The 14,525-nt window shown below is 38.1% G+C and overlaps 1 protein-coding gene across 1 annotated transcript in view; it reads right to left on the minus strand.

Moving 5' to 3' along the window:
• TENM2 (teneurin transmembrane protein 2) overlaps positions 1-14,525 on the minus strand; it is a 602,965-nt gene that overhangs the window by 67,672 nt on the left and 520,768 nt on the right. The window contains exons 14-15 of the mRNA XM_056502736.1: positions 11,230-11,430; positions 9,179-9,364 (exon numbers count right to left, since the gene is read on the minus strand). Of these exons, the coding sequence (XP_056358711.1) occupies positions 9,179-9,364; positions 11,230-11,430 (387 nt within the window). The remainder of the gene's footprint in view (positions 1-9,178; positions 9,365-11,229; positions 11,431-14,525) is intronic.

Genomic DNA, 14,525 nt, shown 5'->3' on the forward strand with positions numbered 1-14,525 from the left:
GCTTTGCAAACCATGTTTGAGAGAACACAGAGACTGTTTGACACTTGAACATCTGGGACTCGTTGCCCAGCTCCCAAAAACCAGAGAGCCACCATAAGAAAATCCATCCTAGGTGCTACACACCACTCATGGGCCACACAACTGGCTGATCACAGCAATGCAGGAGTAAAAATATCTTTTAAGTGTAGTAGAGCAAGAAGAAGAAAAGCTTTATGTGGATAAGCAGACAGCCACGTCTCCCCTGCCTAAATTTTCATTAAGGATAATGTTTTGATCCGTGTCACAGCAAAGCCTTCATGAAAGCAAACTTGCTACTTTTCCATGAAAAGTGCTTAACTGCTTAAGAGAGGTACTTTTTTTGAGTGAAATATTTAAGTGTGCAGCGCTCAGGGTCAGTTCTCAGAGTTGAAAATCCTCAGGGAACAGTTGGGCCATGAATCCTTTCTGCTCTAATCCCGTTAGTGAATGAAGAGGGGATGACAACAAACACAGCAACCTTAATATATCATGTCCTGCTTTTCCTTTGGCTTGCAGCAGCATGGCTCTGAACTGCTGATTAATGAGACACCAGCACTGCTTTGTCTCCATCTATCCCAGCATGGATGTGTTTTGAAGACAACTGACAGCCTGAGATGGACAGTAATATGTCAATCAACACTACATCACTGAAAACATGACAGTAGAATGTGCTGGAAATTGTAGAAATCTCCTCAGTTGGTCACAATTTCTTGGCAGCTATAAATCAGGTAATAGCAACCTCAGGATTATTCCAATTATTTTCACTTTCAACATGAAGAGATCAACATGGACTAAAACACCAGACCTAAATGCCTTTAAGAATACTCAAGCTTGTATTCAGCTCTTACATTTCCAAATAATCCAAATTACGTTTATAATTCCTTTGGGCAAATGAGACATATTACATTATATGATGATTTCTGTTGGACAGTAAACTTTGCTACTTTTTATATGTATAGAAAAGCTATATGTAAAATGAAATAGGCTCAGGCTACACACAGGAATAATCTCCAGAAGCGTTGTTACCCTATTGAGCATTTCATAAGCAGGTCAGAGCAGGGATGGAAAGAAAGAAGGAACAAGAGAAAAGAGCTGGATAACTGGATAACATACATTTTGTAAAAACTTTCTTCAATAAGAATGGCTCATGATACCTCGTAGCTTGTGCTCTGAACAAGTGCCCACATTCACTCCTTAAGATCTGTTAAAAAACTGTCTAAGTAAGGGCTTTTAGTGAAAGAAGGAGGTATCAATATTCAGCATCAGTGTGTATTCATCCTCAGTGAGTAGTTACTGCACAGGAGAGAACTGACAGCTTAAAGAGAAGGCTTTCAATAGTTTCATTTTTCCCCGAAGCCCTAAATAGATCACACAGCAAAATCCTGAACTGACACCTCAGAGGTGCTACAGAGACCATTTTTTCCTTTTTATTTCTGACATTAATATTTTTAATACAACATTAAACTAAGAAAATATTGAGTAGAGAATTTCAAAAGCATCAAATATCTTAGGAAGACAACTCTGTAACTTCTAATGCATCCTACTGTTAATTTGATACTAAATTGGCAAGAAGCTGGGAAAAAAAAACCCCTAAAAAACCCTTTGCAAAGCTTTGCGTCTGAAATATTATTCCACAGAGTTTTCAGCAGTCAGGCAAAACACATTTGCCTTTATTTGCATCTTCAAGCATGAAAGATTATGTGAAACTGATACTAAAGATGCAAGAATTATACCTTGAGAATGTATAAGCAAGAATGCAAGTGACCAAGATATCTTTAACAGGAATATGAACAGCAGGTCTCAAAAGGATGGAAAGGTATTGTTCTCTTTTGCATTTCTTTCTTAGTAAGTATAAATATGGTATATGTATATACATGTCTGTTTCTCCAGATCCAGTTCTACCTTTCTATCTCTATACAATCCATGACACTGACCTCTCACAAGCATTCCTGTGTCTTTGTTGTTTTGTTTCCAGCAACATTGTGTAATTCACTCACTTGCTGAAGCTCTGCTTGACACCACAGGGTACAAAATAATACAGAAAATATTATCTGCAGGAGAAGAGAAGATTGTCTGGCTCTGGGAATACTGCTATGAACAGCATAATCGGCTCTGCCCTTTCAAAAGTTAGATCAGCTCCCTGATTGATTGCCCTCCCTCACTTTTTGTGGTCTTTTAAGAGTTCAAGAATTGGCCAGAAAATCAATATAACTCGTGTAGAAGGCCCTCCAATAGGAGAAAAAAGAAATGTGGTTTTAGTTTGGGAAACTATTCACCAGGATCTTCTGGGTGCACCTTTGAAGTACCAGGCAAAATGCAGGAAGTTTAGCTGAAAACATACTCATTAAATTTTTTGGGCTAGAAAGGAAAGAAATAAGGTCATGTTCTGCAAATATCCTGTAAAAAGAGGAAGAAAAAAGCTACTCAAGTGTTCTGACACTGAGCTGTGACATGTTTCAATCATTTACAGGAAGCCCTCAGCAAAGAATGCAAACAGGAAAGTTCTTCCTCATGAATAAGCTTGCCTTTCAGCTAAAAAAGATCCCCAGCTGCCCCCTGTAAATTCTGTCAACGAAAAGGAATTCTTTTTCTAAACTCTTTGAAAGTCAAACCACTCTCACTATAACACAGAAAAAAGCCTCACATAAATCTCTACACAGAATACTTCCTTCCAAGTGTTCATAATCAGCTACCTTGCCTGGCTATGATAAAATTAAGCAGATATATATTGCAGTTCTGGATTCTTTAGTGCTACAGAAATTATTTAGAAAGTTTGCTCATCCCTGATCCACAAAGGTAGCCAGTATATTTCAGTTTTCAGCACAGGAATTTGCAAAGTTACAAACCAGAAGTAGAAATCCCAAGCAAGTGCCATCTACATAGAATGGAATCTGGGGACTCTACAGCCAAGAGATTTTATTCAGAAGCTTTGCAGGTGAAATAAAAGATGACAAAGATGAGGCAACCAACAAAGCACCCCAATAGTAAATGTAGCTGGGATAGATAAGAAGTATTAGATTTCCAGGAAGAAATTTATTTGCCAGATATTTATTTGCCAGGAACTCACACCTTTACTGAAGCACAGAGATGTTGGACTAAATGAGCATTTATTTATCTAAGGGACAAGTACATTTCCTTGGCTTTGGTCACAAAATGACATATGTTTGCAAAATTCCACCTTATGAAGAAGATTTCTACCTTTTGAGTCTCTCTGTGTTTGAATGATGGAAGTGAAAATGTGAAAGATGTGCAGTGAGTGACAGAAATAATTGAGAATCTCTCAGGTTGCCTCATCAGGTACCTGCTGCTCCTCTGCTTTGCTGAAGAGGCACAGGGGGAACAACTCTTAAATTCCAATGAATGCTTGGCACCACATACCCAAAAGGCTGCATTATGTGAAATCTGCTTCCAGGTGTAACAGTGGGATAACTGTGTGATCCAGGTGTTGAACCAGAATCTGCACATTCAGGAACATCTCAAACAGTTTTGGTCATGTCATCATATATATGTTACCAATATATTTCTACATCAGCAGTAATGAAAAATGGTCATGACCTAAATATTCTATGCATTTTTCAAATAAAATGAAAAAAATGTGCTCCTCCCTCTGCAGAGCCTGCAATCCAAATTCCTGTCATCATTGTTAGAGGATTTTTATGCCTTGATAGGTTATAAACTGCTACAGATTAATTTTCAGTTAGAAATCCATTGGAGAAGTCTAATATATCTAGCTCCTTCTAAATTGCTCTTTGTCAGATACGATGGCTTTCCACTGCCTCCTCCCACACACTTTCCATCTCTCCTGAAAATTGCCTCATCTTTGAATCATTACTGTTGTAATTACAACAAGAGAAATCAGTAGTAGAAGAAAAAAAAATCTTTGACACAAAGAGCATTATCATGGGACAAAAATATCTTGCTATATCCAAAGATAACACAATGCTGCATTATTAATGTTTCTATTGATTATTGAGTCCATGACAAGGTAAAGAACGAAATCTTTACTTGTGGTATTCCATTCAGCTGATAGAAAATATAAAAATGTCTAAAAGCTGGAAAGGTCATCCCAAAGCACTCAGGGAAGAAAACTTTTTAGTAAATAATTTTTTATGAAAACCAGAGGTGGAATATGGTCCACATAGTGTTCAGCTTTCAAGGGAGAGGATTTAAAGTATTTACCTACTGGGTGTGAGTTTGTTTGGATATTTCAGAGTGGCTCAATATCCACATTGACAATTCATTGTTCTGCAAATACAGAACACATAGATTAGTCTCCCTGGCTGGATAAATTATCAATTCTATTTTCCAGCAGTGGCATTGGATTCTTTAAGGTAATGACAGTACAACTCTTAAGGTAGGCCATTAAAAATAAAGTCCTTAGAAGGAATGTTTCCTCCTAAACTCATTTAAGAGGGGACTGGAAGAGAGTTCACAGACTTCAACGATTTCCTGATGAGCCTGCTGCCCCAGGGCAGGAATAATTACCTCTGTTATATCTGACAAGTGTTTGTCTAAATGGTCCCTAAAAACTCCATTGATGAGGAATTCACAATTTGCTTGGACAACCTCCTCTAGCTTTTCATTTACACAAATACCTTGTACTGTAACTTAAACTTCTTAATCATCCTAGACAAAAGGTCTTTTATTTTTCCTTCACACTTTTATGCATCTGAAAATATTAGGTTATTTTCCACCACGCAGGTAGAAATCCTAATCCTAGCTTTTTTCAAATCTTTCTCCTTTATTCAAGGCCTTGAAAACATAGAAGATAAGATACAGAGCTAATACAGATTTCCAAGCCCCTTCTTTACTAAGGAACTTGTTCTACAATTTTGACAGTTTTAGTACAAGGGCCAAGGACTCAGTGGGAAAGTTGCTGATCCCCAACTCTGGAGTTAGATTTCAGAAAGCAGTACCAAGGTCAGAACAGTGTGAGGTTTATGGCTGGACTTGATGATCTTAAGGGTCTTTTCTAAGCTAAATGAACCTAAGCAGAGCCTGAAGAGAAGGACTCATCACTTGTGTGTGTTTTGTCAGGTAGGCAGCCAGGTGGAGGTTCAGCTTCAATGCCTGTACCAGGGGTATAGCTCATTTGCATTAAAAAAAAAAAAGGACATAAAATATAAGAACTGTCTGGATCAAAATCTGCAGCAGATTTTTGCATATTACCAAATAACCCTGAGTACAATCTTTTCCCACTTTCTGTCTGAAAAGGAGTCCTTAACCTACATCTAATGGAGGACATGAGCAGATAAGAACAAGGCTTGGGAATATGACAGGCAGCCACAAAGAAAACTTCATATATTACCTTCTGGTCAGAGCTCACCTTAAAAGATACATTTGCAGACATCTGAATTTTACTTGTAAATATTTAGGATTAAATCCTGCTTTCACTGGTCTCCCAGTGAGATTTTTACCAATAACTTAGTAAGAGTCCATGCTCCAGGGATATGAATTACAGATGGAATTACACTTTTAAAATGGTATTTCTGACTGTTTCATAAGATCTCCATATATATCACACTGTCCTTGGAATACTATCTTGACAGTTTATATGCAGAACATCCTCTGCAAGCATTTAAAAACAACAGTTTTAAACATCCAGATATTATTTTCAGTGAAAGTAACAGATCTGTTTTATAACAGCATGCTTTAACAACATTCAGATGATTCAAGGAAAAGCTAAATCCTCCATCTTAAATTTCTGTCATGAAATGGATCCAAGATTAACAACTTCTATACCTTTCCTTCACTTTGTTATTAGTTTTCCAATATTTTTTTCATCTAGATTACCCTCTATTATTTAGTTATAACTTCCTCCATAATTGCAATCAATGAATAGCAATCACTTAATAAACATATCCTGACAGGTCTATTTTTGCACTGGGAAAAGATTAATTTTCTTTATCACCACTCCAGTAAGCAATTTCTTTTCTTACCTGAAGTAGCAAAGTGAAGTTCTGCTCTCCTTCAAGAAGCAGCTGAGCAAAACCAGACACCCACTCCTTTCACTTTAATATTATTTGTATATAGATTTATCAAAATCTGTGTAACTTGGAACATGCGTGCATTTTTATTTGCATTGATTCTTACACATAATTCTATTGCACACAGGCAAAAGCTGCTTTGCACAAACATTGTGCCAACACTGAGCTCACACTGCTGTTCTGGGAGGATTTTCTGAGTGCTTTTCTTAATCCAGGTAACTCAGAGAGAAAAAAAAAGCAGTTCTATTAAAACTTTTGAGCTTAGATACTCAACAATGAAATGACAAGGAGTGTGCATTCTGTCAAGCATCTATTAAAGCCTAATTTGATATTAAATAGAATAAAATATCCTGAATGAACTTTGATACCTGCAGGTTGCTATGATAATTGCTTTTCCACTGCCACGTAAATATGGCACAAAGGAACTGGTAAAAAAACACAAACAAAAGAAAATGGTTTGTATATAGAAATCTCCTTTTTTTTCCCTCATAGATAAATTTGTTCTAAGTGGACTTGGCCTAAAGTCACTGGAATCAAAGCAAGTTTTTCTGCTGACTTCATTTCAGACTAGGTGTAGCAAAAATGGAAATTCAGAGTAGATAACCTGTCCTACAGGATTTGCATTTTCTGCCTTGGGACAAACAGACTCTGCAGTTTGACAGGTACCTTCCAGAAAGGACTGATTTGTGGCATCTTTATAGGTGGACTCTCCTCAGTAATTCTGACATTAAATGCTGTGTCAAACTTTCAGCTGAAAATGAAACCATAAAGCCAGTACTCTAAATGAAGTGGGTTTCTGTAAAGTTTAAGTGCACTTTAGTTCTTCCCACCAACATTTAAAACATCTTGAGCAACTCACCATTGTATCAAAGTATCAGCTCACTCTAAGCACAAATTTTTCAGTGGTAACTTCTAGAAATTTTGTACCAATATTAACAAAAATCACTTTTACCATCCTTTTCCTCTGAACTCCGTGTTTCAGCTCCATGTAACATGAACCAGTGGGGTCACACTGAGTTGTTCCTCTGAACTCAATCCCATTCCTGGCATCAGCCTTTGTGCTTTTGTGCTTTGTGCTATTCTTACCAATACAGGCCTGTCACAAGAATGTGTGTCTGCATGCAACAGACAACTTCTGACTGCACAAATTTCACCCATGATAACTAGAAGGGCACACCTGAATATTTTGCACTAGTCTTATCTTTGCCACAGGCCCAGCCACATTAAGTTTCAAGGAAATCTGTGTAGTACGTACCAAACAAAAAAGCTTATGTATATTTTAATCACTTTAGAAGTACCACCCTTCCTCTGGAAAGAATTGATTATATACACCAATAATAAGGAAGATAACTAGTTCAAAGCTTGGAAAATTAGACTTAAAATCTCACTTCAAAGTTCACTAGTTCAGCTTGCAATTTTTAGCATACTTTTGAGATCTTGGCAAAAGGCATCTTTTTGTCTGCACAGTAATGAAGACTTTACATACACTAATTACTTCTAAACATTGGCACATTACTAAGAGATTATACAGCAAAACAAATTTTGTGCGAAGCATCAACTTCTGAAATAAGCGATTATTACTGAATTTAATGAAAAAATTATATACTAGGCATTTTGTAAAGATCTGGGAAGAACTTTGAAAACAAAATGCCTGGATTAATCTAGCAGAGGTATGTTGATATGATGGAAGTCTGAAAGCAATTATGAAAAAAACACTCTGCCTCTGTGCTGGTCACAAAGTGTTCAGTCATAAAAGCTTTGATTTAAATCATATTAGCACAGTGTGGTGGAAGCATGCAGCACCACAACATCAAAGGATATGCCCTGAAAATATGTATCAATTTTTCTTTTTTTTTTTTTTTTTTTTTTTTTTTTCAATCTCTCCAATAGGAATATACTTTTAGTTTCCAACTAATGTAGGTATCAGAAATGGTTTGTATATCCAACAAGAAATCAGAGGGGAATGAAAAAGAAAAACAGCTTGAGGGATGCAAGAATCTCACCACACGTTTAAGTAAAGAAATAACAATTCACTTGTAATAGGACTGTCCCATTAGGGTCCCTGACTGCCATGAAAATCTCAAGTGACCTACTCTTTTCTTTCTTAAATTCACCTTCAGATAATGAAAGCAACATAACTTTGGATTTGGACTCACCAGATTTCTTCTAAGGCATACTTCACAGTTCTCCAAAAATTCTCTGGAGAAAAGCACACTTGCCTGAACCTCACAGTCTCAGTAGATGGAATACTCTTGTTCCAGATAATTCTGCTCAGACTTTTCAGAAGGGATTTGATCGCTGAGAATTTCCCATTTTTGATTATAGCTCAGAGAAAATAACAGTTTTCTTCTTTGTTTAGAGTAAATTTTCAAATCAATCCAAATAGACTGCCTGACTGCTTGTAGAGACAAAATAAAGAAGTTCACTTAGGAAGAATTAATTCCTCTTCAGAGTAAATTTTCAAGTGTAGTAATTGAGAGGACAGAACATCATTGCTTTTTGAACTTCCCAGGCTGACAGAGCCCAGCTGAAATTGTGATGCTGATGCTGCAGTGAGCTGCAGGCTCTCAGGGAAGGGGCTCTGCCATGCTGGCATTGTGTCCATGCAAACACCAGAGCCACTGGAGAATGCCAGGGAGCTGCTCCTGTGCCTCCAGGAACACACTCCCCAGCACTCGACCCCTGCTCCGGGTGCTGCTGCCGGGGGTGTGCTTCACCTGTGATGTACAACAGCAGGAGAGCACTGATGCATCAGACTGGTAAATTAAAAAAGAGGCCATTCACGCAAAGGAATGCTTAATTAAGTCTGAAAATCATTCAGGCTCGGATGATACGGAGATATCATCCATAGTAGCATGTGTTGTATTTGTTGATATCACACATGGTACCATTTGTTACATCTTTACTTACTAATGTGGAATTTGTTGTTGTGTTTTGGTTTTTTTTTTCCTGTTTGTTTTGTTTTTCCTCTCTAAACCAGTTTGTTCCTGATTGGAAATGATTCCAAGAGCCTATCTGCATTTCCCCCAACACATTTTGAGTCAGGGTCAATATCTGAGAGCGCTTGGGTCCTTAAGGGAACAGCCCATTACAGTCCACGACAGTAACTATGTCTCTACGATTTATGAAAAGAAAGCAATATGTGCCTGTTTCGGTGCCTGTCGTTTGCCTACCAATGGTGCAGTGCTCCCCATTCCAGCCCTCTCTGCATTCACACTTCCCATCTTTACAAGTCCCGTGCTCCGTGCAGCGGGGGTGGCACACGCGCTGGTCGCAGCCCGCTCCCGTCCAGCCCTCCTCGCAGCGGCACGTCCCGCCGAGGCACACGCCGTGCGTGCCGCAGTCCACCGAGCACACTTCTAGGAGAGAGAGCAGCATCACTGCCAGGGAAAGGCAGCTCCAGCCTCTCTACAGCTGGCCTGCTCACATCCTGGGGAAAACTTTTCATCTTGGTTTAAAGGCAAACTAAATTAAAAGTCGCTTTTGATGCTGTAAGATTTTTCATAGTTTATAGTTTTTATATTCTTTAATATATTTTATTTTTTAATATAAATACATTTACATTTTTCAAATCCTGCACTGCATTAGGATATAACTCTAAACTCCATGTAAAGTTAACACGTTTTGGTCAGACAAAGCAATCCCTCTAGACCCTAAACTGAAGGACACCCTACAGCCTCAGGCCTCAAAATGTATGAACAAAAGTGAATTGGAGGGGAACAAACTGGAGGCATATGACTTCATTACCTGAAGCTGTAACTGGAGGATTAATCCCTGATATGTAAATGGAACAAACTTGTATCTGTCTGAAAAACTCATGACCATTGTCCATCTTGGGTGTAGCCCCTCTCGGCGGGTTTTGGCTGCCCAAGATGTATCTATAGAAGGCCTTTAATAAATATCCACTTTATTCCTCTACCCTTGTCTAGCCTCTCTTCTAGGTAGCCACTCCAAGGCATCAGTTTAAAAAAATCTGCAAATGTACACTGCACAGACCTGCAGAGCTGCATCTCCTCACAAATACAAATGTGTCAGAGGTGCTGTCCCCAGCAGCAAAGGAGGGGAGCAGGTGGCTCTGCTTTACTCAAACCTGGACCTGGGGTGATTTTGACAGATATTGATTTGCTAAGAATTGAGACTGAAACTCACCTAAAACTCATTTGGCAGAGAATGGCAGCAATTCAGGGTCATTTAGAATGATGGGTAAAAGTCACTTTCCAAGGAGAGATTTTGGATTCCTATTACTGACATGGTCAGTTATCCAACATCTCACTCCAAAAACTACTGCTCTCTGCCAGCTGAAGTTGCAGATATGCAGAAGGGTCTTTTGCCCCATGCATCACCAAAGAAAGTGGCAGTGAATCTCTCCTTATTGAATTTTTCAATCTGCTTATCCATAAAGCAGAAAACACATATTTATATTCATGTCAGTGGTGGAGTATTCCATCTGATTAATCTTGAGTAACTTTGAAAAATGTATATATTGTTTTGAGAGACTTAGTTTCGACCTACAGCACCCTCTCAAGGTTCAAGTGACAATGTAAAAGAGGAACTCCCTGTGTTTTTATTCCCATAAATGATGGATATTTTAATTTACAGTGCTGGAAAACAGAAGTACACTCACGTAACTTTTTCAGTCTAAAAGAGAATCAGTGTTAGAACAGAACACAAACTCCTAACCTGCACCAACCTCACAGCCCCAAATTAAGAATGTCATGAAAATATATATAGAGGTATATACATGTTGTTGGGTGCTGCTGGGAACCAGGGAAAAAGCAGCCTTGAAGCCTTGAGTTTCTCAGGCTGGACAAGAACAAGAAGTTATAACAATGATTATGCACCTGCAGGGTATGTGAGAGGCGTGTGAGTGTCTTGTGATATTTTGCAGAAAGCATATTTTCAGAGAGGTGTTACCTTTTTGGACCAATGAGTCTTTTCTATTTCGTTTTTCATGTACTACCCTATATATATGTGTAGTGTTTGTTTAAATAGAGCTCTTTATCTCTTTTGCTTCTGCACTGCACGAGGAACTATGTTGCATTACCCTTTTCTCACTTATAGCCTAAAATGCAAAATATACACATTTCTTCCCAACAAAACTAAACAAGTGTAACAAAGACAACTATCTGGATTTTCTGTGCATTTCGACCTTGCCGCAGGTATTAACGCTTTAACAAAGGAGTGACACGATTGCAGAGCGAGGAAGAAGAGCTGTCTCTCTTACCGACGGAGCAGTCGGGGCCCATCCAGTTGGGGTCGCAGCTGCAGAGCCCCGTGTCGGCCAGGTAGGAGCCGTGGCCGCTGCACTGCTCGGGGCACTGCGCTCTGGGCAGCTCGCAGCCCGCTCCGCCCCAGCCCGGGCTGCACAGGCACTCCCCGCTCACACACACCCCGTGGCTCGAGCACGTGGGGTCCAGGCAGTCCACTGCAGGAGAACACAAAAACCACCGACACAAGGGTCACTTCACACGAGGGGCGCTTGGAAAACGTGCCACGGAAAGGCTGCACTGCTGTGATAAATAAAGCAAATTGAGGTAATTCTCCAAGTTGTATTAATACCTGGTCTGAGAATGGGAAAGTGAAGTAATTTACATCTTACATTAAATAAATCAAGCAGGGTTTGACTGTGCAATGGCGGTTTGCTGCAGGAATGCTGTGGTGGAGAAGCATGAAGGCTTAAAAACAGCACTTAAATATATATCTAGTCAAGAGTTCCACACATAAACCTGGAGACATTTCTTCTGAAATACATTGAAACTGAAATACAATAACTCATGTACTGCATTTCAATTACAAAGTAAGTTAATAATTTGCAGTTTTAAAGGACTTTTCATTTGGAGTATCTTTATAAAAACTGCTATTATTGCTATTGAAATGTTAGAGCATTGTTTGAACATTAGGACAGCCACTTCAAGTACACAGAAGTCAAAATGTCAGTAGCTTTCATCTAGACTCCTAATCATTCAGGCACTTCTGAATGTTTGATTCATTGTCCATTAGTAGCTGAGCTGTGAAACTGAGAGCTCTGGTTACTTCAACCCATATTCTAAACCAGCAGATTGTTCCTCTTAAGGAAGTAAAACCAGATACAAATATGGATTTTAACTCAGAAACAACAAAGACAAAATTTTTATGATGGAAAATGATGCAATGAAATTTCAGTTGCTATTTCAGTCTGATAAAGGAATGCTACAAGCTGTCTTTCAAATAAACTTTATCAGTAACATTATGAGTTTCCAAATTTTTATCTTATACCATGAATCGCTGTAACAATACTATGCTTTACTGCCAATACCCACATGGAGGCTTTACCAAGTGCCTTTTGCTGTGGAATTGAAGGTCAAGGTCAAATTCAAGTCTTAAATAACTTGAATTCATCTCATGACTGGTATATATTAGCTCACAACAGCAGGACCAAAAATGATTTGCATTCTCACTGCTCCAGGAAGATCTGAGTTTATAATGAAAGTGATTTATCTCTCATCTTTTCCAAATTGATCCTTCTAAATTAAGGCAGAGACATTTTCATTCCACCTGATGGGAACAATACTTGATCTTTCAAATCTCAACTTTTCTATAAACATAGAACCTTGTCAAACTATTTTATTTAGTTGCATAACATTTAAAGCAAGTATATAGATTAGATACAGGCAGAGGATTGAGACAGACACATTTAGAGATGCAATAAAATGAGTTATCAGAATACAGTAGCATAGAATTCAGAATACAGTAGTAGAGGAATAAATTGCTGTAAAGATTTTCACTTTAATGATTACATTGGCTATCATTTTGGGATTTCTTTTTCTTTTTTTCTTTAGGATTTAAAGCTGAGTTAATTTGACATGAAAATATTATAATGCAATTTCGTATTTATAGCTAAACCAAGATTGGTTTGTGGTTCACCTCAAAGTAGATAATTCATAAGCTGTTCTAAATTACACAGAGTGCTTGCCCTGTATTGTTACTCCTTTGTGCTCAGCTAAATTACAGCCTGACTGAAGTTTACAATGCATCTTCTAAACAATTTCTGTTGAACTCAATGGACATAGAGCTGTGATAAAACAGTCTGATTGAATAAAGAAGTAAAGTACACAAAAACTTAGGTCAATCTGATTTAAGGATGAAGGTTACTTCCTCCCTACATTTGGTCTATTCTGGATTTTTTTAGAACATATATTTTAACAGAAAATGTAGAAGGGTAATACGTGTATAACATTGTTATAGGACAGCTAACTTTAGGAGGTAATAATAAGTCATAATGTACTCTCCTTGTCAGGAATGTATCATCTTCCTTCTCAAATGAAAGCACTAATGAAAGGAATGTGGAGCATATGAAAAAACACCACCTTCTGCTACAGAAATTAACTGTCTTCCCTCTATCCTGAATTACAGTGCTCATGCAGCTTTGATTTATTTCTACAGAATGAGCCTATCAATGCCCCTAAGCCCCCAATCTCCTTTGTTTTACAGGATAACACACCAAACACCTTTGTCCTTTGTTCTAGACAAATGTGCTTTACAGCTGTTTTGTTCTACCATCTGGGTAAGTAGTAGCTTTCAAAGTTTAAACTGAGGAGAGTTTTCACTCTGAGCTCCAATCTCGTTCTATTTTAATACATGCTCAGAGTTATCATCTCGGGCCAGATCCTCGCTGTTGAAATTAGCATAATGTGATTGCCTGCAATAGAACTGCACTGACTTGTGTTGCAGAGGTTTTGGTCCTGAGGTGTTGCAGGGTTTACAATGGTATTTAATCAGGATTTATAAATGGAACCTCTTTGGTGTTTAAACAAAGGAGAATGCGCCTTAGCAAGCACGTTAGGTTTGGAACTCACAGCCCCCTGGCAGCTCAGATCATTAGAGCTCATTTAGTATTGGGCCCTCTGTAGATTTGACAAAAAATGGTACTGAAAGCAATTTGTATCCTTAAGGACAAAAAAGGAGGTCAAGGAGTTTTCGGAACAATATGTACCATGAAGTCCCCAAAGAGCCATGAATTACACTTATGAAGTTAAATGTCATTGAAAAATGACTCGACTGGGAAAGTGACAAGAAAACCACCCTTAACTTAACCTAATTTGGCAATTTCACTTGTGTCCCCCCCTCCAAAAGCACACTGAATGAAGCCTGACAAATACCTCACTTCATCTTCTGTGCAAATTTGTTAATAGAAAAACAGTGTTTATGCTGAAAAAAATGTGCATCAAAAATATCGATTTTGGTGTCACTTTCATTTCAGGTAAATTGTTTGTACAATATAACCATGATGAATATCAGAAAGAAAAAGCTATTGGGAAGAAAAAAAAATTGCTGACCCACTTATTCTAATTCAATATCCTAGTTGGAAAATGGCAAACAAATCAACCTTTGCCATTCCTTTTGGAAGTTCAAATCAATAGAGGAGATATTATATATAAATACAGAAATATTATTTCTATCATTCCACCATTAAAAGTGTAATATTTCTATTAATGCAAAAAATTCAAGTAAAACTAGGTGATTAATTAGAGATACACCACT

The sequence above is a fragment of the Oenanthe melanoleuca genome, chromosome 13 (assembly GCF_029582105.1).
Source record: "Oenanthe melanoleuca isolate GR-GAL-2019-014 chromosome 13, OMel1.0, whole genome shotgun sequence".
In the NCBI taxonomy this organism is placed as follows: Eukaryota; Metazoa; Chordata; class Aves; order Passeriformes; family Muscicapidae; genus Oenanthe; species Oenanthe melanoleuca.